The sequence below is a fragment of the Sarcophilus harrisii genome, chromosome X (genome assembly GCF_902635505.1).
Source record: "Sarcophilus harrisii chromosome X, mSarHar1.11, whole genome shotgun sequence".
Classification (NCBI taxonomy): domain Eukaryota; kingdom Metazoa; phylum Chordata; class Mammalia; order Dasyuromorphia; family Dasyuridae; genus Sarcophilus; species Sarcophilus harrisii.
In genome coordinates this window covers 24,951,192-24,978,978 of record NC_045432.1, presented here as the reverse complement: position 1 = coordinate 24,978,978, position 27,787 = coordinate 24,951,192, and the positions used below count along the sequence as shown (strand labels likewise).

The 27,787-nt window shown below is 41.9% G+C and overlaps 1 protein-coding gene across 1 annotated transcript in view; it reads left to right on the top strand.

Moving 5' to 3' along the window:
• Window positions 1-8,440: 8,440 nt before the first annotated feature.
• LOC116420353 (translation initiation factor IF-2-like) overlaps window positions 8,441-27,787 on the top strand; it is an 82,106-nt gene continuing 62,759 nt past the window's right edge. Inside the window, exons 1-3 of the mRNA XM_031945051.1 lie at window positions 8,441-8,613; window positions 8,896-8,983; window positions 9,088-9,642. Coding sequence (XP_031800911.1) covers window positions 8,441-8,613; window positions 8,896-8,983; window positions 9,088-9,642 — 816 coding nt within the window. The remainder of the gene's footprint in view (window positions 8,614-8,895; window positions 8,984-9,087; window positions 9,643-27,787) is intronic.

The following is a 27,787-nucleotide window of genomic DNA, read 5'->3' as shown; positions in this document are numbered from 1 at the left end:
AAATAAAATTTCACAGTTGCTTTGATTTGCATTTCTATTATTATTAGTGCAAAGGTGGAGGTCAACTATATAAATCAATCAAATTACTCTACTTAAAGTAAGAGATAGATGCTAACCCTGATATCTTTATCATGTGAGATCACATTATGATTAAATCAATAAAAAAGCACAGGTGTGAACAAGACTTAAACACTTCTTTGTAGCTGATCAAAGATTTCCAGTCCTCTTAAAAAAAACTAAATAAAAAGTCCTCTAAAGCCATTAAACAAAGTGAAATGATTCCACACAGGAAGTCTTTTCAGATGAGTTGAAGGGACTTGGTCACATCCTGGGGTGCTTGTATACAACCAGCTGTTGGTTTGGAGTCAGGAGAATTGAGCTTCTGAAAGCTTAGAAACATTTCCAAGTTAATCCCCTGAGAAGTATTCCCTTGATGGTGAGAATTGGAGAGAAGAGAGCTTTGTTGGTCAGAGTACGATTTTTAAAGCTTCAGAGAATCTTGAGGATTTTGCATTTTTAGATTTCCCCAAAGTGTCCTAGCATTGTCTTTGGGAGTCCCCCTCGGGAATCCTTGGACAACAGTGGTTGAAGGCCGGGTCTACAGTATGAGCTGAGTCTTCAGGGATACCCCTATACTCTGAAGGGACTTGTATCCATGAGAGCTCTGGTACCCAACCTGCCAAAGTGAAGGGGGTCTGAATTCTTCCAGACAATATCCTATGTTAATAAGTGATTTTTATATGGTTGTCAGTAGTTTGCAATTTTTCTTTCAAGAAATGTTAGTTCATATCCTTTGATCACTTATCTATTGGAAATGGCTTTTGTCTTTTTATGTTTGGGTGAATTCCTTTTATATCTTAGATATCAAACCCAAATCAGAGATATTTATACAAGGATTCTCCTTGCCCCCTCACCAGTTTTTCTTCTTATTCCAGCTTTGTTTATTTTGTAGGTGCAAAAGCTTTTCGATATAGTATTTAAAATGATCTGTTTCATCTTTTGTGACCTCTTTTGTTTCTCATTTAATTAAAAATTCTCTACCAATAATTTTGAAGGATACATTTTCTGCAATTTCCATCCAATTTTAATGATGTATTTGAGTATACAATTAAAAATAATATATTAAGAATCAAATGGAATTTATTTTGGCATATGATATAAGTTGCTGGTCCTACTCTTATTTTTTCACCAACCTCCTTTTCATTTCCCTCAGCAGTTCTTATCAAATAGGGAGTTCTTCCTGAAGGACTTTATGTTCCTGGGCATATCAAATGCTGGATTATTGAATTCATGTTTATATAATCTGTACCAGTGATCTACTTTTCTCCTTTTTATCTGGCCCCAAATAGTTTTGATGATTTCTGCTTTATAATATTTTTGAGAGTTGAAAGTTCTATTCCTCATTCTTCCTTATTTTTTATAAATTCCTTTAAAATATTAGATTTTTTTCTTTCAAATGAAGCCTAGGTCTTTATAATTATCCCTTAGTAGTTTGATTGGTATGGCAATAATTCCTTAAATTAATTTAGGTAGTATCATCATTTTCTTATAACCATGAACAATGCTTGTTCCAATAATTACTTAATTCCTTCTTAATTAACATTTTGTAATTGGGTCTTGGTAGATGGAATGTTGGGTGGTTTATGCATTTGGTACTTATTTTGAATGGAATTTCTTTCCATTATTTCTTCCTGACTTTTGTTATTGCTTTATAGAAATGAAAATTTATTTTGTAGATTTATTCTACATCTTGCTACTTTCTTGAAGTTATTATTTCAATTACTTTATTTGTTGATTCTCTGAAGTTTTCTATACCTACCATCATATCATTTATAATATATACACATATATTATATTTTATCAAAATTCCCTTCCGTGCATTGTAGGGATTAATTTTTAAAAATTCTGAGTGTTGTACTATAAAACGTTGTTTCTTGTATCTATTGATACAAGAATTGGCTTGGTATGTTTTAATTTTTAATATTATTAATTATATTAGTTGTTATCTTAATGTAGACCCCTCCTTATATAGCATCTCCCTCTTGGGCTACTTCTCTAATTCCCGTTCACCTTCTTGGGGCTAGGTCCCCAGTATGCATTTGACTATTACTTAGGGTTCTAGGGATTTTATTCATTTTGCCATTAATATTTAGTGATATTAGTCTATACTTTTATGTCTTTGCTTCAGCTTTTTCTGGTTTAAGTATTAGAACCATTTCTTATTTCATAAAGGGAGTTTGCTGGAGATTCCTTCACTTTTTGATAATAGTCTGTGTAGCATAAGAATGAATTAATCTTCAAATGTTTGAATAAATTCACTAGTAAATTTATCTGACCCACAGTGCTCTGTACCCCTCGGCAGTTCCTTTATGGCTTGTTACATTTCGTTCTTTTGGACACCGGGGCAACAAAGATCTTTATTTTGTGTTCTGTTAATTTGCACATTCTGTATTTTTGGAGCTAATTACTTCCTTTACTTTTCAGGTTTTGTAACATATTATATATGGCAGGTCCTGGTAATTCTTTTTATTTCTCTGTTTGCTGCAATTTCTTGTTTATCTTTCATTTTATCTTATTTTTGGTCATTTGATTTTAATTTTATCTTGTAAAGAAATTCAGGATATGCATATATATATATATATTTGTAAGAATATATTTACTATATTATCTATCTATATCTATATCTATCTATCTGTCTATCTGTATACTATATTATCTCATTTGAGCCTCACAACCACTTTCCAAGGTAGGTATTATTATCATCTCTATTTTCTAAATGAGGAAACTAAGGCAATAAGAAGTTAAGTGATTTTTTCAGAGTCATACAGTTTGTGTTTTAGGTAGATTTGAACTCAGATTTTCCCGATGCTAGGTCCAGCACTCTAGCTATTGGGCCACCACCCAGTTATTCTGCTTAGGTATATCAATTTTATTAAATCTTTTGAAAAGAAGCTTAGTCTTGTCATTTCTATAGTTTTTTTGTTTTCTATTTTATTTATTTCTTTTTCTTCTAGGTTAGTCTGTTCCCAAGCTGTTCCCAGTGGTATGATGAGACTCAAATGAAATAATGAATGTAAAGTACTTTGCAAACCGTAAAATGCTCTTGAGATGCTCTTGTTGGTAGCCTCTTGTCACCAGGTTTCTAACCTGGGGATAACTTCATTCCTTAAACCCTCTACTAGTCCCTTCCTGAGCATAAGCAACATTTATAGAGCAATACAGAAGCTGGCTGGTAAATATTTCACAATGGCTTGGGTGGGGTAGAATGGTGGCACTTGCTTTTCAATTTAATTCCAATTATTAACACTTTCTTGATTCTAGGCAATCAACAAAACAATAAATGAAGGTGGTTTGTAGTAACTGCCAATATCTGAGGTATAAATATTACCTCTGAAAATTTAACAATGGGCATTTTCAGCTAGAGCTTTCTCTGATACATCCTGTGGAGAACTGGTTCCTCCAAATCCCTTCAGCTTTTCTTTGAGGAGTGATATGGGGAAATCCAAATATCTCACACATTACTGCCAACTTTTCCTTTCTCTCCATACTTAAGGAGATTTTTAGTCTTCTTTGAGGGTGTTTGTACCTCATTTTCTAAGCATCTCATTAAACCTCATTCTCTCTTGACGTCAATTTGTAGATTATATCGAGTTTGCTGGGCAATAGTATATATTTTTTCATATAGGAAGATGATTTGAGGTATATCTCCAGTGGACTAAGTTTGCCCATACACTCCTTGTTCCCTCCCCCATTTGCTAGGAGGAACCAAAGGGAAATCTAGACAATTGGGTCTATCTTATCTGGCTCCTAGATTTCACATGTCCCAATTCTTCACTACCACAATTAGATAGGTGTTCCTGGCCTTGGATTCTGAGCTTTTCTTCATCTAATGTTAAAGGTTCCTGCCTTTAAGAGGTCTTGCACAAAAGACAGGGCAGCAGAGGCCACTAATTGCCTCCCCAATGGGTATTGACACTGATAGTGACTCTTCTTGGGTTCCATGTATCATCTCTCAACCAGTTCGGCAAGGTTAGTGGTTAGGGGGTGCCATCTTGATGCTCATTAACTGGCATGGGGATGAGGTCAGGCCAGGAAAAGCGGATCCCTGCTCCCTGGTTCACTTCTACCCTCACCCCCATCACACGTTACGGAAAGAACCACAAAACAATTAAATAGTGGTGATGGTTTTCCAAAGCTTTAAGTGCATGAAATTAGCCAAAAGCTTTTGTGGACCACACAAAGGACCCGAGAATCTTTAGTCTGGAGAAGAGAAGACTTAGAGGGGACATCATACTTGAGTAGCTGAAGGGCTGACATGTGGAATGGTGATCAGATGTTCCATTTGGCTCCAGAGGGCAGAACTGGGAGCAGCAATGGGGGAAGGTTGCAAAGAGGAAGATACAGGCGTGCTATCAGGAGGAGATTCCTAACATCATATAGAAGTGCCCCACAGTGGAATGGGTTGCTTTTGGAGGTGGTGGCTTCCCCCTTGTTGGAGGGTATTTAAACAAGGGCTGGAGAGTCTGTTCTTTCCTATTGTTGAGTCATTTTCAGTCCTGCCCAACTCTTTGTGACCCTAATTTGGGGTTTTCTTGGCAAAGAGACTGGAGTTTTTTTTTTTTTTTTTTTTTTTTTTTTTTTTTTTTTTTTTTTTTTGGCTGAGGCAATTGGGGTTAAGTGACTTGCCCAGGGTCACACAGCTAGAAAGTGCTAAGTGTCGGGGATCAGATTTGAACTCAAGTCCTCCTGATTTCAGGGCTGATGCTCTCTCTACTACACCACCTAGCTGCCCCCAAAATGGAGTGTTTTGCCTTTTCCTTCTCCAGCTCAACATAATGAAATAACTTGTCCAAGGTGACACAGTAAGTGTTTGAGGCCAGGTTTGAACTCAGCAAGATGAGTCTTCCTGACTCTGGGCCAGGTGGCTGTATCTACTGTAGCACTACCTAGCTTCCTCTGGCCAATTGTAGGGTATATTATAATATGAATTTTTTTTTCGTATGGGGCAGAGTAGGTGACTGCTAGGATTCTGTGAAAGAGCATTATTGATACATTGATCCAAGAGAATTCCGATAGACTTGAGATGGAAAATGCCATCTGCATCTAGAGAGAGAATTATGAATACTGAATGCAGATTGAATGATACTATTTTCACCTTTTAAAAAATGTGTTTGCTTTTTCTTTCCTGTAGTTTTCCCTTTTGTTCTGATTTTTCTTTTACAACATGGCTAATATGGAAATATGTTTAAAATAATTATACATGTATTATATGTATTGGATTGCTTGCGTCTTGGAAAGAGGAGGGAAAAAATTTGGAACTCAAAATCTTACAAAAATGAATATTGAAAGCTATCTTTACATGTAATTGGAAAAATAAAATACTACTGTATGGGAAAAAAAAGGAAGAGAATTATGACCCTGTACCAAGATGAGGTCAAAATGGATACATGATTTAGACATAAAAGATGCTACCATAGCAAATTAGGAGAGCAAGGAATAGTTTCCCTGCAAGATCTGTGGAGAAGAGAAGAATTTATGACAAGGGATAGAGAACATTATGAAATATAAAATGGATAATTTTAATTACATCAAATTTAAAAATTTCTGCACAAACAAAACCAATGCAATCAAGATAAGAAGGAAAGCAGAAAGATGGGAAATAATTTTTACAGCAAGCATTTCTGTTAAAGACCTCATTTCTTTTTAAAATCAATTAATTAATTTTTCGATTAAAGCTTTTTATTTTTCAAAACACATGCACGGACAATTCTTTAACATTAGCCCTTGCAAAACCTTGTGTTCCAATTTTCCCTCCCTTTCCCCATGCCTTTCCCTAGATGGCAAGTAGTCCAATATATCTTAAATATAGTAGAAATATATGATAAATCCAATATATGCATATAGATTTATACAATTATTGTGCTACACAAGAAAAATCCAATCAAACAGTAAAATAAAGAAGCAGCAGTATAAAATGCAAGCAAGCAACAACGAAAAGAATGAGAATGCTGTTGTGAATACCCTTAGTTCCCACAGTCCTCTCTCTGGGTATAGATGCCTCTTTTCACCACTGAACAATTGAAGGTGGTTTGAATTATCTCAGTGTTGAAGAGGTCCATTAGAATTGATCATCATATAGTCTTGTTGTTGCCGTGTACAATGGTCTCCTGGTTCTGCTCATTTCACTCAGCATCAGTTCGCATAAGTCTCTCCAGGCCTCTCTGAAATCCTCCTGCTGGTCATTTCTTACAGAACAATAATATTCCATAACATTCATGTACCACAATTTACTCAACCATTCTTCAACTGATGGACAGCCACTCAAGTTTACAATTCCTTGAAAGTACAAAAAGGGCTGCCACAAACATTTTTGCACATGTGGGTCCCCTTCCCTCCTTTAAGATCTCTTTGGAATATAAGAAAGGCCTCATTTCTAAAATAAAGAACTGAATCAACTTTATCAGAATATAAATCATGGCCCAGATGATAATATGAACAGGCAACTTTCAGATGGAGAAATTAGAGCTATCTGTAGTCTTATGAAAAATGCTCTAAATCACTATGGATTGAAAAAATGCAAATTAAAACAACTCTGAGGTACCATCTCACATCTATCAGATTGGCTAATATGACAGAAAAGACAAATGATACATGGTGGAGAAGATGTGGGAAAATTGGGACACTTATGCATTGTTGGTGGAGTTGTGAACTGATCCAACCATTCTGGACAGCAGTTTGGAACTATGCCCAAAAGGCTAAAAAACTCTGTATACCCTTTGATCAGAGCAGTATCTCTACTGGGTCTGTATCCTAAAGAGATCATAAAATAGGGAAAATGACCCACGTGTGCAAAAATATTTGTAGTAGCTCTTCTTGGGGTGGCAGAGAATTGGAAAATGAGGAGATGCCCATCAACTGGGGAATGGCTGAATAAGTTCTGGTATATTATAACAACAATGAGCAGCTAATTTCAGAAAAGCTTGGAAAGACTTACACGAACTGATGCTGAGTGAAGTGAGCAGAACCAGAACACTGTACCCAGTAATAGCAATATTGTGGGATGATCAGCTAGGGCAGGTTTAGCTCTTCACAGGAAGACAATGATCCAAATAATTCCAAGGGGCTCCTGATGGAAAATGTTGAGCACATCCATAGAAAGAATCATGATGTCTCAACGTAGATCGTATTTTCACTTTTTTGGAGGTTTTTCCCTTTTATTCTGATTTTTCTTTCCCAACATGGCTAGTGTGGAAACATGATTAATACGGTTATACATGTGTAACCTATACCAGATTGCTTGCTGTCTTGGAAGGGGGGAGGGAAAGAGGGCAAAAAATTGTAGCCCCAAATCTTACAAAAATGAATGTTGAAAACTATCTTTACACATGTAAAATTGGGGGAAAATGCTAATTAAATAAAAAAAGAGCATTATGGATATCTTGTCAGATAATCAAATCCCAACTTAACTCCTTACTCATGTTGCTGAATCAATTCCCAATTACCCTTTCGCTTTGCACCTCTCAGCTTTCCCCTCTGTTGGTTCCTTCCAGGTTTCATTCTTCTTCCACAAGCAAATGCTCTTTCCCTGCCATACTCATGGAAGTAGGGGGAGGGTAAAGGGAAACTGCCCCCTTTGACCTGTCTATTGCCAGATCTTCATCTGAGAGTGGTAGTAGGATGTTGAAAACAATGAATGTGCAGAAAATACAGGATGGGGGCTAGCAGAGGGAAAGCCATTTGAAGTTTTTTGCTTCCTTCCTTTCCACCCTCTTGGTGCCCAAAAGACCCCCGAGTTGATGAGCATGTTCCTATGTTCCCAAGATCCTAGATTAAAGAGTTGGAAGGGATGTTTGAGGCCACCAGCCCAACGCCTCCATTTTACAAAAGAGGAAACTCCCATTGAGGGGAGTGAGTTGCCCAAGGTCACACCTAGGATTCTAGGTCCAGAACTGGAAGAGACCTCAGAGGCTACATACGGTTCAGGGATTCTTGAATAGTCTGTGATCTGGTTCTTAAAACTATTTGGATAACCGTGTTTAATATCATGAGTTCCCTTTGTCCTAGACGTTGCATTCTGGGCATTTACAAACAGGATTCTAGCACGGGGATCCATAGGCTTCCCCAGACTTCCCAAGGATCAGCCAAAAGATGGTACAAATCCATGACTTTGCAGAGAGGAAAATGAGAGGTTGGGCGGCTGGCCTGAGGTCACACAGCTGGAAGGAGCCGGAAGGGCTGTATTTGCACCCAAGTCTTGTTGGAGGGCCATGCTGGTCCCTGTAGGTCTGTCTCAGTCACCTCGTCGTCCCTAGGACACAGAGAGGAAGGGCCTGGCACTCGGTCCCTTCGATGACTCCGACCCCCTGGCCAGGATCAGCATCCCCGCCTGAGCTTGAAGCACAAACCAATAGTGCCGGGTGGGTGACCGGGAGCCTTTGGGATGAGCCCCGAGGACGAGGAGGCCACAGCCTCCCCGGGAGGTCAAAGTGGACGCCCGCTGGGGCTTTCTCTCCTAAATGCCTTCCCTGGACCAGGCAGAGGTACGAACACCGTGGGTGTTCTCCCATCCGGCCACGAGACGTCGCTGCAGCGTCACGCTTCCCGCTCGGAAAGGTGAGGCAAGGAGTGCTTCGGGCTTTGGGTTTGGGGTTGCTGGCTTTGGTTTTCGGTCGTTTTTGGTTTGGGTCCAAGCCAGGGACGGGGGCGGGGGGTGGGACCCGAAGGCCGGCCGCTCCCTGCCTTCCTCCCCCCCCCGCTCCGCCCCCCCCGCCCCGGTACTCCCCAGCCCCGGCCCGCAGGCAGAGGGGGCGGAGAGGGGGCGGGGGCGGGGTACCGGTCCGCCCAGTGACGCTCCCGGGCTCGGGCGGGTAGTCCCCACCCCCTTCCCCAACGCAGTCCGCCTGCCCCGAGGCGCCAAACTGTGGGCGAGGAGAGCGAGGCGGAGGACGCGGCTCTCGGGGACTTCCTCCAGTCCTTTCTGAGGGCGCTCCCCGAGACAAGCCGCCGGCCGCGAGCGGACCGGGGCGGGCGCCCGGGAGAGCCGGGCCGCTCGCCCACCCAAGGGCGCCCGCCCGCTCCCACGGGTAGCCCGGGCACACCTGCCGGGGCACCTGTGCGGCTCGCGGAGCCCCTCTCCCCGGGCCGGCCCCAGGCTCCCCAGCGAGCCCCCGGCGGGCGGACGGGACTTGGCCTGAGATCGGCGCGGGGCTCGGCCGCTCGGGGGTCCGGGCGCCCCTGAGGGGGGGGGGGTCCGGGGCCGCTCGCCCAAGCACTTGTTCATCGCCGCCGACGGAGCGAAGCCTGCGCTCCGGCCAGAGGATTGAGGGGACTCCCTCCGCTCCCCATCTGCTCCCCCGCTTAGTTCCCCCCGATCTCCCCTTTATTTCCAAGAACTGCCCCCGGAGGAGGTCTCGGGACGCCTCCGTTCCCGGCCTCGGGCCCCGTCACCGGGAGAGAAGGGACGAGGTGCGAACTGCGCCGCGCGCTCTGGGGAGCAGACCCCGAGCGAGCGGCCGCGCCGGGGGCCCGGAGCCCCAGCCCTCCCGCTCGGCCTCGGCAAACTCGAACCCGCGGGACTCTGGAAATGGAATCGGATGCGGCGGAAACTCCCTCTTGCTGAGCCAGCTGTTCAGTCCGAAACAGGTAAAGCTCGCGGGCCACCCCACAGGGGCTGCTGGGCTCCTTGCACCGGCCAGGGGCGTTGGTGCTTGAGACCCGGCGGGGGCGGGGGTGGGGGTGTCCGGGGCCGGGAACTTTGCGAGCACTCTGAGTCCCCCCCCAAGAGGGGTGCTTTTGGGTTCCCTAATCTGGGAAAGCTTGCGTGGCTCCATTCTACCCCAGCGGAAAGTTTGCGAGCTGGGACTGAAGCTAGGGGTGCCCGCCTTGTAGACATTCCGCTTCCTTTCGCCCGTTCCCGGCCGTCAGGGACTCTGAGGTTAGTGAGCACGCCGCCCCCCTTTTACAGGTGAAGAAATCGAGGTCTCCAGAAGGGAAGAGCCTTGCCCGAGGTCCCAGAGGAGGTAAGGCTGAGGCAGGATTGGCACTCGGATCCTCCGACTCCTAAGTCGGTGCGTTTTCCCCTGTGCCAGCCTTTGGGAGTGGGCAGTTGAGCCTTGCGGGGGAATCTTCGGGGCGCGCTCCCCTTCTTTCGTTTTTACCTTCACCGAAGGGTCTTAGCGGGGAGAGATAAGGGGAAAGCCTAGGTTCTGGGTGGAACCCAAGCCTCGATTTCCCCAAACTTGGGGCTTCCAGGAGAGCGATGTGGAACGGTGGTGGGATGTAGCGCGTACTCCCCAGTCCTCCGGCCCTCGGAGATTGCTTGGCAAGCGCAGAGCCTGGGAATGGAGGTGGGGGTGTGCCCCGGCACACCGGACCATTTCAGCCTTGTGGATTTCTTTCGGGTTCTCCCCCTGCCCTCCCCGAGCCTGGGCCCTCGAGCCGGGGATTCGCGCTAAACTGACTTAAGCGTCTTCTGGCCGAAACGGGGATAACTAGGGAGCAGTCCCTCCCTCTGTCTAGCTGCCTGGCTTCTTTCCTCACTTTCTCTCTTTTGAGGGGAAGTGTATTTTTTACCATAAAGATTTGGAGCCCTTCTGGAAAGGGGAGGTCAGAGAACTAAAGCTGAAATGGGATCTCAAGCCATCTAGCTCAAACCCTCTTATTTTTACAGTCGAGGAAACCGAGGCAGAGAGCCATTAACTAGACTTGCCCAAGGTCACACAGTGAGTGTGCGCTCCAGCCCATCACTGTATCCAGTCGGGTAGCGATTTGTCGGAACAACTCTTCCCCTCTCTAGGTGTTTTGCCGTTTCTCCCTATTCTTGCCGCCCTCTTCCACCACTTTACAGTTCCGGGATTGGGAGAGAGAAATGGGGAGAGGGAGAGAGACACAGAGAGAAATGGAAATAGTGAGATGGAGAGTGTGTGTATACACACCCAGGAGCAGGGGTGGGGTGGAGGTGTTTGCAGTCAAGCGCCCCTGGCGCCCCTGCAAAAAAAAAGGGGACAGAGCCTAGGGGGCAACACCGAGGGACCATGGGGAGCGCGGGGGTCCCCGGAACTGAGCGCTTGGAAGCCGTTGTCCCCCCCACCGCGTCCAGCAGCGAGCTGAGGGCGGCGGAAGGGCCGCTCCGGCAGGGCTGGCTGCCCCGGTCTGCATGGGGAGGGAGCGCTTTCCCCTCTCTCCCGGGGCTGTCGCTGGCCAGCCCTGCCCCTCTGGCAGGTTGTCTCCACTGGCTTTCTTTACCTTGCTTGGTTAGCTCCCAGCCCCTCTAGATCGCCTTTCCCTCTTCACCAAAATCCGCCTCAGACAATGGGAGGCTCACTTTCCTGGGGGGCTCGGGGAGGCAGGCGTGGGGAAGGGGTGGCCGCCCTTCTCTGCTCCCTTTCAGGCAGGGATAAGGAAAAGGACTGGCGTCCAGGGTGGGAGCAAAGTGTCCTTTTTTCTGGTCAGCCTCCATCTCAGAGGCAGCCCAGGCCGATTGAACGTGGATCTAGGGCTGGGAAGAACCTCCCAGCCGATCTAATCCTCATTTTAGAGAAGGGGAAACTGAGGCCCAGGGAGAGAAAATGAACTATCCCAGAGTCACACATAGGAACTTAGAAATTAGAGGCTGGATAGCCTAGAGATACCAAAACATGCAGCACTTGGGAGTGCAGCCTGAACCACATTAAAATCCAATCGGGAAATACTGAACAAAATGAATGCAAATACAACAAAACAGTCTAAATCAACCCCCCCAACCCCCCTGCCCAAGGACTCCTTATGTGGCTTTCCATTTGAGTTGGACCCCGCTAATCTAGCCCACCCCCTCATTTTACAGTACTAAGTGGCAGAGATGAGATTCGAACCTATTTCCCCACTCCAGGGCTAGTTCTTTTCTTTCTTTCTTTTTTTTTTTAATTATTCTTATTTATTTTTATTTTTATTTTATTTTTTTATTGCACCGTGCTGCCTTCTTTGGATATTGCCAAGTCTCCACTGCCAACATGGCAGTTTTCGGGTTGGGAAAGCCTTTGTCAACAGACTCCATGGCAAAGCCGCCCGGAGATTTTCCGGCCCCCCACAAGCCCTTTCTTCGAAAGCCTTTGGCTCTCCTTTGCTCAGGAGTCTGTGGCTGGAAGGGAAGCAGCTCTCCGGCTCCTTTCTGTGATGTACAGCAACTGTCTCAACCCCCCCCCCCAGCTTTGAGGTTTGGGATGTCGCTGAGCAGGGGACGGGGCAGGAGCACACCTTAATTAGAAGAAGCTGCCTTTGCCGTGCAACTTGTGCCTGGTAGAGAGGGCTAGAAATTGAGAGTTCCCTTCAGCCAAGATAAAGTCCCTTTTCAGCTTGAGGGGCCGGATCTGGAGCCTGGGAAAATCTGGGCTCAAGGGCTGCTTCTGCTGCATCCTGGCTGTGTGACCTTGGGGCTATTCTCTCCACTGCTCGGTGCCCTGACAGCTCTCCCTGAAGAGTTGCAGGTCTGAATTGATTGAGGGAGTTCCCCCTCCCCACCTCCCCCTGAAAAGATCAAATGTTCGGACTTTTAAAAAACCGAGATTTCTCTAGAATTGCCCCAGTGCCCAATTCTCGGGGCCCACGAGCCTCTAGGAGGGGCGCCTCTGGGTCACTTGCCTGGACCATGAGCCTCTGGGAGGGGCCCCTTGCTTGGACCAGCCTGGACTCTTAATGGTTGGAATCGGGGCTGGAATCGTCGGGGAACCCTACTTGAGCTCCTCTTTCCGTGTTTCCAAGTAGGGAGACAGCTTCATTCGGCTCCAAGGACTGGCCTGTGTTTGGGCCGGGGATGTGGCCATAATCCATTGTGGGTATATGATGTTAAATGCCCTCCGATTCTAATGCTGGCTGTCCTTGGGGGTGGGGTGGGGTGTTGGGATCGGTGACAAATTGACAGTTGGTCCAGTGTCAAACCAAATACCAGTGCTCTCTGCTTCCAAAAAAAAAAAAAAATCAGCTACTCCCTTGGCTCCTATTAATGCAGCTGATCGGGCACATCTGGTTCACCTGGGCTATTCTTGTCTCCCGAGTTACCCCCTGAGGGGGCGGGGCACCCTAAGGCCAATTGGGACCTTCTTCCTGATAACTTGGAGGAAACTGCCCCGGTAGCCCTGAATTTCCAAATCCTATTCCTTTTGGAGGGCAGAGTAAGCAAAAATGTTACATAAGGATTAGGTGCTGATGAATATCCTTTTATTTGGCAAACATTTATGAGGGGCCCTGGCTATTGGGGTGCTGTGCTCGCTGCCGGGGGGAGGGAGACTGAAAGGAAACGCCTTCTGTCTTCCAAGAACTTGTAATTTATTGGGGGAAATACATGGAACACTAAGCATTTTATTAGGGCGCAGTATGTACCATGAGTGGTACCAGGTGCTGGTGAAATAAAGACAAAGGAACGGTCTCTGGCCCTTAAGGGTGCTCCGCTTTGTAGGGGAAAACAACGTCAGGTGCTCTGGGTTTGGATTTCAGGCTCCTTTTCTTATTTCCCTGAGCATTTATTAAGCTGTACTGTGTACCAGCTGCTGTGAGAGATTCTGGGGATAGAGACAGAAAGGGACCTGTTGGTCTTGTTCTGGAAGACTTGTGTTCAGTAGAAGGGAAACTACATGTCCCTGGATAAAGAACTAGGAAATTATGCAGGAGCTGCAACATTTTGGGGATGGGGGAGCTGGCAAACTGCGAAGGACCAGGCTTACCCTTCTGTAGGAGATGGCACCTCAGCTAGGTCTTCAGCCGGGGATCTGGGGCAAGGGGAGGCAGCCTGGGTGAAGCAAAAGGGAGGAGCTGTGGCCTCCCCTTCCTCAGCCCTGCCAGGTCCTCCTCTGCTGTGCTCTTGGGGTTTGGGAAGTGGCCGAGGCTGTTCAGAGACGCACAGACGCAGCCCTTTATTTGTTAATACCTCCCCTTCCCCATCCCCAAATCCCAACTGGGTTCGCACCTCATCCTTTCCCCACCCTTCTGGGCGCCTCGGGAGTGTCAGGGATGTGGGGAGCGAGCGCCTGGGAGAGCAAGTCACCATTCTGCTGAGTCTCCAGTCTCCGGAGAAGAGGGAGTTCGGGGCGGGTCAGAACAAGCCAGTTTTCTTGGGAAGGAAGGAGAGGGGCAAAGCGGGAGCCAGATGCAAGATGGGATCCCAGTGGGGGATCTGGTGGCTAATTTACTGCGAGGAGGGGCCAGCTTCTGAGCCCCTCGAGCAGCTCATTAGCTCGAGCCTCTGAGCTGGGGATGTCTTGTTTGTTATTCCAATGGGGGGGGGGTGAGACTCCTGGTGAAACCACAGGAAAAAGGCCATTCAGCTGCATCTGGGGAATTATTTCTTGGAACCTGAGATTCAACTAGAATGCTTAGGATGCTTTGGGTTCAAATCTTACCCCCCCCCCCCCCCATACATAGTAGCTGTGTAACCTTCTGCATCTAATTTAATTTCTTTGGGTTTATTTTCCTCATCTGTCTAATGAGAAGGTTGGATGGGATCCCTTCCAGCTTGAAATCTAAGATGCTTTGAGCCTATGGTAATTAAGCTCTACCAGTAGGGGTCCCACTGGTATCTGTTGTTCAAGGAAGAGCCGCTGGCTAGGTAGCAGAGAGAACACCTGATGAAGAGGAAAAAAATTATGTTCTTGTTGTGGGGCTGCTGTCAATGAGTGGTGGGAGCAAGTACTTTTCTCTTTTTGGGGCCTCAGTTTCCCCCTCTGTAAAATGGGGGTTTGGACTGTGGTACAGTGAAATAACTCGGGATTTGAAGTTAGAGGACCCGGGTTTTCATCTTTTTTGTCTCACTACCTGTGTGACCTTGGACTTCCGCTGGCTTGGTTTCCTCCTCTGTAAAATGAGAGTTGAACTTTAGAGCCTCTAAGATTTCTTCTCCCTCCAGATCTGTGACCCTGTGACTAGATAGTTTCTGAAGCACCTTCTAAGGGCTCGAACCTGAAATCCATAGACTTGTTATTCATATTTTGATGTGTAATCTCTGCCCTTTGTAATTCTGTGTATTTTCTTTTATGCATCTAAAAATACTGGGATTCTGGGAAGGAGTCCATCCATAGGTTCCACTAGATCACCTGAGAGAAGGGAAGGGAAAGTCCATGACACAAATAAATAAGGTTGAGGTCCAGCTCTAGATCTGGGATCTTTTCTGTGTGACTTTTGTCAAGTCACTTCCCCTTTTTGTGGCTCAACTTCCTCCTTTGTAAAATGAGAGGGTGGGACGCTGGGTTGATCTCTAGGCTCCCGGCTAATTGGAGCTTTTGCATAAACCCCCATTCATCCCCTGATTTGTTTTGCCAAAGTCTTCAAGTATGGAATGGTTACCCCTACTGGGTGGAATGTTGGTGTGAATTTGAATTTGAAATCAAGACACCTGCTGGGATGATAGTTGGTTTTTTTTTTCTTCAGTGCTTCTGGCTACAACCATTTGCATTTAAAAAAAATTGGGGTTTTGACTTTGAGGAACCAGCCCTTTAATTAGCATATTAGTTTTAATTCACCTGTGGCCTCATGGGAAAGACAAGTTCAAATGAGACCAAGGGTATTGGTTGGACACTGGTATACCAGTACCCTCATGGACCAGTTAACTCCTGTGAACTGGGAGACTATGCCTTTAACCTTGGCCTTTGGCACATTGAGTCCTGCAAAGGCATGGAGGATAGGGAATACAGAAGGCTCAGTGCAAGGCCATTCCCATGGCAACTTTAGTGCCAAACTCAAAAGTGTCGAATCACTAATGAGTACCAGTAGGGCCATCTACAGAATGTGGTGTATTTTTTTTTTTTTTGGGCTCAGGCAATTTGGATTAAGTGACTTGCCCAGGGTCACACAGCTAGGTGGATTTGAACTCGAGTCTTCCTGACTTCAGGGCGGGCACTCTATCCACTGTGCCACTTAGCTGTCCCTAGAGTGTACATTTTAAGTAGCCAGGTATACTTTAGGATTTGCAGACCTGCCTTTGCAACTTATTAGTTATGTTTCCTTGGATCAGTTGAATCACCTCTCTGAGTGTCAACTTCATTATCTGTAAAATGGAAATAATGATCCCTGTCTTGTCTAGGTCACAGGACAGACCTTGCATTAATATTCTATTACATATAATATTCTGAGGATTATTGCACAGGTGGAAAAAAACTGGTTTTGGAAGTTGAACAAAAGTAATAGTTTGTAAGTTCATGTGTACTGGGCTCAATCAAGATGATGCATGTGCCCTCTTAGTCCACTGTATTGACTGTCTGTCTCCGGGTACCGGATCATACTTCACCGTGATGTTCCATCCAGTTGTCCACCCAGGCCCTCTTACCATCTATCTTATAGTTTGTCCTCTTTGCTTTCATCTCTCTTTCCCTGGCCATCATTTCCCTATACGTGTTGTTGTTGAGTCATTTTTCAGTCATGCCCCACTCTTCATGAGTACTTTGGGACTGTTCTTGGCAAAGATACTGAAGTGGTTTTGCCGTTTTCCTTCTTAGGTTCTTAAGTTCATTTTACACTTGAGGAAACTGAGGCAAACAGAATTCTGTGACTTGTCCAAAGTCACACAGCTACTAAGTGTCTGAGGCCAGAATTGAAGTCAGGAAGATGAGTCTTCCAATTATCTACTGCAGTGCTATTTAATGGCTCCTATATGTGTTGCCTTCCCCATCAGTATGGGCTTTTTTGTATTTGTATTCTTATAATTATTACATTTATTTGTTTTTATTATGTATTTATACATATATTTATTATATAGTTACATATATATATTTACTATATTTATGTTTGCATCCACAGTACAGCTCCTGACATGTAGAAGCATTAACTTCCTTTTCATTCATTTGCTTATTCATTGTCTTCCCACATAATTCTGATTTCTTCTATTTTGAAAGCTTTTCCTTCCTTTAGTTTAGAGGTTGAGTATTTTGTATGGGAATATCTATGAAAAACATTCATTTTTTATTAATTGAGGTTATACCTGGCTGATGCTGGGCACCAGTTTTGTTGGTAAGAGTGGGCCAGTTTCAGTATGGTTTGTTGAATTCTCTAGGATATTTGGAGCTTTGTATTTGTACAGGGATTTATTGTCTGCTTATGAAAGATAGTGAGCTTCTGATGTCTAATCCTAGCTATTGGGTTGTATCTTGTTAGATGTTGGGTGGGGGCTCGGTTTTTGCAGCTTGGAGGGATGTATTCCATGATTTCTCCTACTTCCTTAAATAATCTGCATTGATCAATCCGAAATCCTTAAGGAAGACCTTTCTGTGCTTTTCTGCTACTTGATGTCCTGGTCATGGATTGCCATCCTAATTCCCTCTGTTTCTAGAAACATACCATGGGACGCCACCATTTGTACAGGAAGTGCTCTTCCTTGTTAACATATCATTGGTTGAGTTCATGTGGATGTTATAATTGGAGATCCTTTTGACTCCATTCTTGAATCTTAGTTGTTTTTCTTTTAATTGATTTTGTCAAGAGGCATATCACTGTTCCGTTTGACAAGTTCAGGGATGTGTCTTTTTGATGTGTCACCTTGCAGTTGTCTGTGGTGAAGTAAAATTAGTTTAGTCCAAAATATTGCTGTAGGTTTTTAACTTACTTATTTTATTCCCTGAGGACATCCATGAATACTTTTTGATCATCACAGAATGTTGTTCTTAACGTGTTCCATGTTTTCTTGGTTCTGTTCACTTCACTCAGCATCAGCGCATATAAGTCTTTCTCCCTCTCTGAAATCCTCCTGCTGATCATTTCTTATAGAACAATAATATTCCATAACCTTCATATTCCATAATTTATTCAGCCATTCTCCAACTGATGGGCTCCACTCAGTTTCCAGGTTCTTTCTGTAGAGGAGGAGTTAATCTTTCCATGGGTGTCTTAGAGTTATGGCTCTGTGCTTGGTTAATATTATATAGTTTTATTAACATACTTTCCTGTGAAATGATCGATTTTACAGTTACAAACCTGGGCATCAGGATGCATATCCTATGTGCTTTAGTTGTATTTCATGTTCTCTTTCTGTCGTGCTTTGGCTTCAGGATGCCAGTAAGCTTCTTGACAGACACAGCTGCAGTTTGTTTTCTTGCTAGGTTTTTATACTCTGTGTCTGGGGCAGTCCTAAAGATCATTTTTGAGAACCTAGAGAAAATGAGATTATTATTATTGTTGTTATTGTTAATCACAGAATGAAGGTCTCCATTGGAGAGTATAATTTTTAAACTCCATATGAGGTAGCCTCTGCATGTATATACATAGAAAGAGGTGCTGTTTAAGAAGCGGAGGGGCGGCCTGATGGTATATAGCAAATACAGTTCTGGCCCTGGAGACAGGAAGAATATTCTTCCTGAATTCAAATGTGTCCTAAGATGCTTAGTAGCTATGTGAACTTGGGCAAGTCACTTTACCCTGTTTGCCTCCGTTTCCACATCTGTAAAATGACACAGAGAAAGAAATGGCAAATCACTTCAGTATCTTTGCCAAGAAAACCCCAAATGAGGTCACAAAGAATTGGATATGACTGAAAACAACTGAAAAACAACAGCAAGTTTAGAGTGTAAATAGGCTGATGATAAGTGAAGAGGCTTAGGGGAGTCTCTCATTCTGAATATTATCCTTACCCACTAATAAGATGCTGAAAAGGGGATGTAAGGCTTTGGGGAGCCACACCATACCAACAACCAAAGAGCCCACAAAAGGATCTGTACGCTGGAGCCAAACGGCAATCCTTTCTTCTTTCTTTGTCTCTGTCTGGCTCGTCTGCCCTGAGGAGCTTAACTTCTCTAGCTTGGGGGATTTTTTATTTATGTCAGGTTATTCATCTCTCTGTTTATACTTTCCTATAAATCAAGTTTGAGCTGGCTGATGAATATGAGTACTGAGTGACTGGAAAACTTTGTGGTCTCCTAGGGCAGAAATCATTACTCTACTGCCTCCCTCCCGCCACGCCTCTCTCACTAGAAATTGGGCATGTCTTTCCACTTCTCCCAGACTGACCAGTTTGTCCAGCCTTTATCTGTGATGCTCCCATTGAATATGCAACAAAGCTTATTAGTGATCACTAATTTCTGTCCTATAAAGGGCAATAGATAACATAATAGGACAGAGCAAAAGGGTAAAATGTGATAGTTTTGTCAGCTATGTAACAGTGGTTAACACCAGGCATTTCTTACTATAAGAATAGAAATGGTTATTCTGCTTAGATTTTTTTTTCCTTTGTGGAAAGAAAGAAGAAAGAGCCCTCAAAGAAGTTTCTTGGAAGGATAGGGTCAGGAAGTCAGCTTGCATTTATTTATTTATTATCAAAAATCAGGTCCTTTATTTTATGTTCATATCATCTTTCTCAGTAGTATTTTATCTTTTCCAAATACACGTAAAAAGAGTTTTCAGCATTCATTTTTTTGTAAGATTTTGTGTTCCAAGTTTTTCTCTCCCTTCCTTATCTCTCTCCTCCTCAATACAGCCAGTAATTTGATATAGGTTAAATATGTGCAGTCCTTTTAAACACATTTCCATATTTGTCATGTTGTGCAAGAAAAATCAGACCAAGGAAGGGGGAACCCATGAGGAAAAAAAACAATCAAAGAAACAAATAAAAAAGGTGAAAATACTATGTTTCAATCCACATTCAGTCTCCATAGCTCTCTCTCTGGATATGGATAGAATTTTCCAACTCAAGTCTATTGGAATTGAAGCATCATATTGATGAGAAGAACCAACTTCATTACAGTTGATCATCTTAGAATATTGTTCTTAATGTGTACCATGTTTTCTTGGTTCTGTTCACTTCACTTAGCATCAATGCATGTAGGTCTCTCCAGGCCTCTTTGAAATCCTCCTGCTGATCGTTTCTTATAGAACAATAATATTCCATAATATTCATATACCACAATTTATTCAGCCATTCTCCGATTGATGGGCATCCACTCATTTTCCAGTTTCTAGTCACTACAAAAAGGGCTGCCACAAACATCTTTCCACATGGGGCTCTCTTTCCTTCTTTGGGATACAGGCCCACTAGAAACATTGCTGGATCAAAGCATAGTTTGATAGTCCTTTGGGCATAGTTCCAAATTGCTGTCCACAAGAGTCGGATCATTTCACAACTCCACTGACAATTGCATTTATTTTTAAAGCACCTACTTTGTGCCAGGCATTGTGCTAAGTACTCCAGTTCAGAGTTAAGAGAGAAATTAACACAGGCTATCTCACCAATCCTTGTTCTTTACAGTTCAGTAAACATTGTCCTTGATTTCAGTGGCCTGAAATCTTAGTGGTCTCTTATAATCTCTTGGGGACCAAAATGCATAACTACCTGACGATTTCCTCCATGGTGTCAAGATGGAGAACAGAACCCTACCTCCAAAACGGCTTCCTCCCTTTTCACTTTCCAATTTTTTCTTTTAAAAAATACCTTACCAGAACTATCTGGATGGCGTCTCCATGGTAATGCCTGGCTGTAAAGATTGTTATTGTTATTATTGTTATTATATTGTTATTCCCATTTAGTTCAGAGGAGTTTAGATGGAAACAATTCTGTGACAGATCAGTGTTCTGATATTATTCTTTTATATTTAATGGACTACTTGCGAGTGTATAAAATTATTGCTTTTTGTAATTGGCTATAAGTATTGGGCTGTAAGCTCATCTTTTATAGGCTCACTGAAAGCATCTTTGGGAAAAATCCAGTAGAAGACAGGATGATGGGGAGGATACGTACTCATCCTATTCCCACATGGTTTTGATTTCTTCCATTAGGTATCTATATTTTAAAAGCTTAACATTACACACAGTTTGGAGGTTATGAGAATTTGGTAGAACAGCATCTATTACAAATATTATTCTTGAATTTTGATAGGTCAGCCATCGCCAGCAACAACCGTTGCTGCTTGTGATAATGCTATGTTTCCAGCACGGTTTATTTATTGATTTCTTAAGGATATTTTGAGGTTTGGATTTATATTATAGACACAGCTAGATGGCTCAGTAGTTAGAGTCCTGGGCCTAGAGTCAGGAAGACTCTAGTCAAGTCAAGTCAAGAAGAGTTTAAATTCAGCCTCAGGTACTCATTAGCTGTATGCCTCTGAATAAGTCACTTAAACTCTGTTTGCCATAATCCACTGGAGAAGGAAATGGCAAACAGTTCCACTGTCTTTGCCACAGAATCCCTATAGACAGCATTAGTGCGCATTAGTCCACAGGGTCACAGAGAGTTAAAAGCGACTAAACAGAAACATTTTTCCCCTCTGCCGTGATTTGTTGCATAAGGCCTTATTTGCTTATGTAACTTTTAGCCATCAATACATCTGGGCTCCTGAGGAATGGCTCTTCTGTAATTTCTACTGGCGCTAGATTTTCTACTGGTCTCTTGTTGTTAGGATAAACCTCTGTATTTCTGTAAGCAGATTCGCCGGACTCCGCCATTTTCCCTAACATTCCTTGACATGATCGTTGGTTGAGTTCTTGCTGATATTGCCCATGGAACCATGCCACATAATGAAAGAGTTCATGTCTTGAATCTATTGAATGATTAGGCACGATTTAGCCTTTGTAGTGGTCAGGTCCTAAAGTATTCTTAGGAGCAGTTACCATGTACTAACTGGGCTCTGAATCCTGTCAATAGTAGCTCCAGAGCCCAATTTGTCAGCCTTTTAAAGTATCTGCCAGGCTTCTGTAGCTACCATAGTGGTCAGAGCTCACCCATTCCCTTTACTGCACATCAGCCTGAATGGCAATCTCCTGCTTTGCTGCCTCTCTCTCTCAATTTTACAGATAAGAAAGTTGAAATAAACACTGGGTAAGTGAATTGCTCAGGGTCATACAGCTAAAGTCTCACTTGGTTCCAGACCGTGTTCTATCCACTGCACAACCTACCTATCTATGCCAATATTTATCCAAATCTATGGTTTCCAATAGCCATCTGTCTGAAAATTCTTTGTAACCTCTCTTTAGTCTTGATTAATGCCCCCAGATCCCCAAACTATCCAGAGGACTTGTATGGAGAGGGTAGGGAATGGGAGATGTGTTAGAATCTACCTTCCCCCAAGATCATTTTTGAATGGCATGGAAATGAAGCTTGAGCTAGAATTAAAAAGGCCCACGTTTCTTTCTTTACCATGAATATCAATCACTCAACAGGCTGTTTTCTCTCATTTGTCATTTATTATGGCACGATAATATTTCATTAATATCAAAGTACCAAAACTTTGTTCAGCCATTCTCTAAATTAATGGACATCTATTTTATTTCTATTTTTTTTTTTTTTTTGCTGCAGTGTGTGATTTTTATCTTTTAAAAACTGTGTTCATTGGGGATTGTCTTTTGGTCTTCTTTCTATGCTAATTCTCAATACATCTTAAAGAGGAACCCTTATCAGAAATATTTTCTATATAGATTTTTTTCCCCTCAATCAACTGATAACCTTCTAATCCTAGATACATTGGTTTTACTTATATAAAAGCTTCTAATCCTAGATACATTGGTTTTACTTATATAAAAGCTTCTAATCCTAGATACATTGATTTTACTTATATAAAAGCTTTCACGTCTTACATAGCCAAACTTATCTACTTTCTCTACTCCCACATTCACCTTTTGTTTGGTTAAAAATACTCCCTGCTAGGGTGATAAAAGAGAGAACATATTGGGAGAAGGAGTGGCCAGTAACAAGATACTTTTGAGGAGGGACAGGGTTAAAGGAGAGAATAAATGGGGGGGGGGATACAATTGGCAATAATAATTGTAAAAAAAAATTTGAACCAAGTTTCTCTGATGGAATGTTATTATTCTTTGGAAAATGTTGAGCAGGATGCTCTCAGGGTAAAACAAACACTTGGAAAGTCCTCCATGAACAAAGTGAAATACGTTGTATCCAAAGTGATAACAATGTTCTAGGATGAACAGCTGTAAACAACTTTGTTATTCTCAAGGTGTGATACAATCATCCATATCTACTCTGAAGGATTTAGGATGAAAAATCCTTTCCATTCCCAGAGAAGGAACTGATCAAGTCTGAATGTAGATCATTGCTCTCTCTCTCCCTTTATTTTTAACTTCGTTTTTCTTGAGGGTTTTTATTTTCACTGGGGTTGGAGATCTATGTTTTCTTTCGCACTTTGACTTTTCTGGAAATCTTTTGCCTAACTTCACATAATTTCTTAATTGTGGGTGGCGATAAGGGAGAGAACCTAGAACTCAAAAATCTTAGAAGCAAATGTAAAAAAAATGTTTGCTTTCTTACTCTTTTTGATGTTGTTCGCTTGTGTCTTGTTTTCTTACTCATTCGCTTTCCTTTTTGTTCTGATTTTTCTTGTGCACCAAGAGAATTGTATAAATATGTTTACACATACTGGATTTAACATATTTTAACGTGTATAACATATATTGGATTGTTTGCCATCTAGGGGAGGGAGTGGAGGGAGGGGAAAATCTGAAACACAAGGCTATGGAAGGGTCAGTGTTGAAAAATTATCCATGCATATGTTTTGAAAATAAAAAGCTTTAAAATTATTTTGAATGTGACTAGGGAAAATATTAAATGAGTTTTTAAAAAAGGAAAAACAAAACAAAACAAAAACAAAAAGAATATGCTCCTTAGCTATAGTTGTGAAAGATGGAAAGGGTTCTGGCTCGAAAGTCAAAGCATGGGTTTAAATCTCCCTTCGGATGCTTATAATCCATGTGACTTTGGTAAATTATATCATCTTTGACCTTTGGTTTTCTCACTTTTAAAATGACAGAGTAAACTCCAATGACTTCTGAGGACCCTTCTTAAACTCTGTTTCTTGATTCCATTCTCTTTTAATTTTTAATATAATAGCTTGCATTTATGTAGTGCAAAGCACTTTACAAATATGATTTTGGTGAGAAACAAGATGGCAGATGAGACATTTTCTCTGATCTCATGATTTCTCAAAACTCTCCAAAAGTGGCGAAAAGAACAACCTAGAAGAAGTGAACCAAAAAAGCAAGAGCATTAAGAGAATGTGTGCTCAATATGCAAGCAAAACTTATGAATCTTGCAAACAGGATATGTAGAGGCAATCTAAGGATCATGGATCTATCAGAAAAACAGAATAGAACAAATTCCATAATACTATCATAATGAAGGAAATAATAGGAAAAAATTTCCTAGAACTTGTGAATAGAAAATGAAATTCCAATGGAAAGAATTCATAGATTGTCTCCAGAAAAACAATAACAGCAACCAAAAAAAAACTTTTCTTTTCAAGAAATCCCCCAAGACTGCAAACTCCATGACACATAGCAGTTAAATTTAACAGTTCAATTTAGAAATAATAAGTTCTGCAAGCCACCTGCTTAGGAGAAAGACCTTCAAATACAAGGGAAAGCATATTCAAATGAAGCAAAACTATCCTGTTTCATCTAGAAAAAAGAGGGAATAGAATTCTACGTTTCAAAGAACACAGAAATTCTGGGTGTTGTAGCACAGTGTGACCTATCCTGCAAATCTGAGCTTAATCATGCAAGATGAAAGATAGACATTAATAATAAATTGAGAGCTTGGATAGAATGCCAGGCTCAGAGTCAGGAAAACGTGAGTTCAAATCTTGTCTCTGATAATTTCCTGTATACGTGACTCTGGGCAAGACACTTAACCTGTGTTTGCCTCAGTTTCCTCATCTGCAAAATGAGGTTAAAAATCTACCTCCTAAGCTTGACTAACTTCTCTGGCTTCCTTCAAGTCCCACCTAAAATTCCTTTTTCTTTAGAAATTTGTATAGAAATTTTCTATAGAAAATGACCTTCTCTAACCCCTCTTAATTCCAATGCTTTCCTTTTAATTATTTCCAATTAAGCCTGTATATAGTTTGCTCTGTTTATATTTGTGAGTCTCCCTCCTTAGATTATATATTCTTTGATGATATGGACTATGTTTTTATCCCTTTTCATATCCCTTTTTCATATCCTTTTTCATATCAGGCATTAGCCTGACACATAGTAGGCACTTCATAAATATTTATTGAATTGAAGACCAAATTGTAAAGTAGTTAGCACCGTACCTGGCACACAGTAAATGCCATATAAATATTTGTTGTGGTGGTTCTTATGATGTTGTGTTTGTGATATTTTTTTGAAAGAAAACAAGAATTGAAGAGATTATTTGCTTGTCACATACCCCAAACAAGAGAACTGCGGGAGTGAATAAATGCAAACAGGAATAGCTTGACAAAAGAAAGATTAGTAAGAGACTTCTTTCTAAATGCCCAAGAGGATTCAGAAGTGAAGATGGAGATTTGGTAGAAGTAACAGTGAGAAGGCAGAGACGGGGGACATCCATGATAGAACCTGGTGATGCGGCCTACAGGTAAAGGCTTCTTTTGTGGAGCTATATTACAGCATGGGAAAAGACATTAAAGGGGAGAGAGGGACAATATTGGAACATAGAGGGGTGAGTGATGTCCTAGGGTCAAATCCTGATGTAACTATGAGAGAAGGTGATCTCTGCAGTCTCAGAGAAGAGCCTACAGGGGAATGGGGAGAAGGGGGAAAGATTGAATAGGGAGGGGAAGGGAGGCAGCCATACTTTGGAGGTGGGAGTGGATTCCACTGATGAATGCTTTTATGGCTGAAGGCAGATGCGGATCTTTTACTGACTGAATGGAACCTGGAAACTTGGTGCCTGAAAAATCTACTTGTCTTGGGGGGGATAGGGAAGAATTAGAACCCTTAGGAGTAACTGGCAAATGAAGGAGTGGAAAGTTTGGATGCAGGAAGGAGATTTCCAGGCAAATGCAGAAATAAAAGATCATTAAGAGAGAGGTTTGGAGGGGGAAGGAGCCCTAGCATGAATCGGTCTCCTTCCTTTTTGATATCTGCAATAATTGGAATTGTTCTGAGAGTGAGATACAGTGAAAAAGGCAAGTTCTTGGGGGTAATTCCCTACTAGGAAATGGCAGAAAGAAATAAGACAGACCCTAGAATGGATCCCTTGGAAGAGTTGACTGTATGAAGAATACAGCAAAAAGACCGAGATAGGAGATTATAAGTCATGAATCGGAGAATTAGGATCCAGAGCAAAATGAAAGAGATCTTTTTTGGAAAGGGTACAAAAATGAAATTAAAATGACAGTACTGTACTAGCTGAAGAGGAGAGAAGAAGTAGATGGGGGGGGGGGTGGGGAATCTACTTGACTGAGGAAAAAAGAGGAGAAAGAAATACATGTCCAGATAAAAGCAGGAGAGAGGAACTAATAAAAAAAATCCTAAAGGGAAAAAGATAATAAATGAGAGAGGGGATCAGGGGTGAGAGTCAGAGAGCCAGTGGGAACAGTGTCATCTTAAAAAAAGAGATTAAAGTAAGTAACTAAAGGAACATAATACTGTGTTTACAGCAGAAGAGGAAAAAAAATAATAACTTGGGAAAAAAAAACCCAATTTTACAGACTGATGGAGGAAAGTAAAACTTAACCCTTTTAACTTTAAATTGGATTAAATAATCCAATAAAATAAAACCTGAGTGACAGATCCCTGAATCTGTTGATTAGAAGAAACACATTTAAAAAACAAAGACATACAAAATAAAACTGAGGGAATGGAAAAGAAATGTACCATGCACATATCATCTCAATACAAAAAAGCAAGAGTTGTTGACATGCTGTCAAACAAAGCAAAAGCAAACATTCAGAAAACTAAAAGGGAGAGAATCTATATCATGTTGAAAGGAATCATAGACAACAAACCAATATTAATAATAAATTTATGTGCTCCCAATGAGTTAGCATCCAAATACTTAAAGGAAAACTGAGCTTCAAGAAGACATGGGTTCTAACACAATAGTGAAAGGGGACATTATAATATCCCTGTCTCAGTTTTGGATAAGTCTAACAGATAACAGGGAAAATATGAAACTGAACAAATTTCTGGAGAAACTAGAATTAAAAGATTTATGGCATCTTTTAAATAGGACAGCAGCAGAATATATCTATTTCTCTGTACTACATGGAACTTTTACCAATATTGACCACAGACTAGGGTACAGAGATATTGCAAACAAGTGAAAAAGACAGAAATAGTCAATACATCCTTTATAGACTAGACTACAAATAAAAATAGAAATTGATTCAAGGACCACAAACAAAACATAGACCCAAATGGGAACTTAATGGTGAAATTTTAAATAATGAATGGACCACTGGACAAATCATATAAACAATCAATTGTGTAAAAGAAAATGAAAATGATGCAACAACATATCAACATTTCTGTGACTCAGCTACAGCATTCTTCAGGAGAAAATCATGTCCTTATAATTATACATGAATAAATTAGAAAAAGAGCGGGTTAATGAATGAAACATACATTAAAAATTAGAAAATGAACAAATAAACCTAAATAACACTAAAGAGAAGATATTAATAATTAGAGGAGAAAAAGATAAATTGGAAACCAAAAAACCATGGAAATGATAAACTAAGAGCTGGTTCTTTAGAAGATTAATAAAACTGTTAAATCCTTGGCTAATAATTGGAGAGGAAATAGCTAAATTGGAATTGAAAAATTCCACAGAAATGATAAATAACACTAAAATCTGGTGCTTTAAAAGATTAATAAAACTACAAATCCTTAGCTAATCTCTGACTAAAAATAAGAGAGTAGAAAATCAAATCAGTAAAATGGCAAATGAGCAAGGTAAATTCATGGCAAAACCAGAAGAAATGTTAAAGAGTAATAAGAATACAAATAACTATTTTCATCATCACAAAGGTAGATGGTTTTATAATCATCATTTTTCAGGCAAGGAAAATGAATCAAAGGATATGTGACTTGTAAAGGGACCTGCAGCTAGTGTTTGAGGCCAAAATCT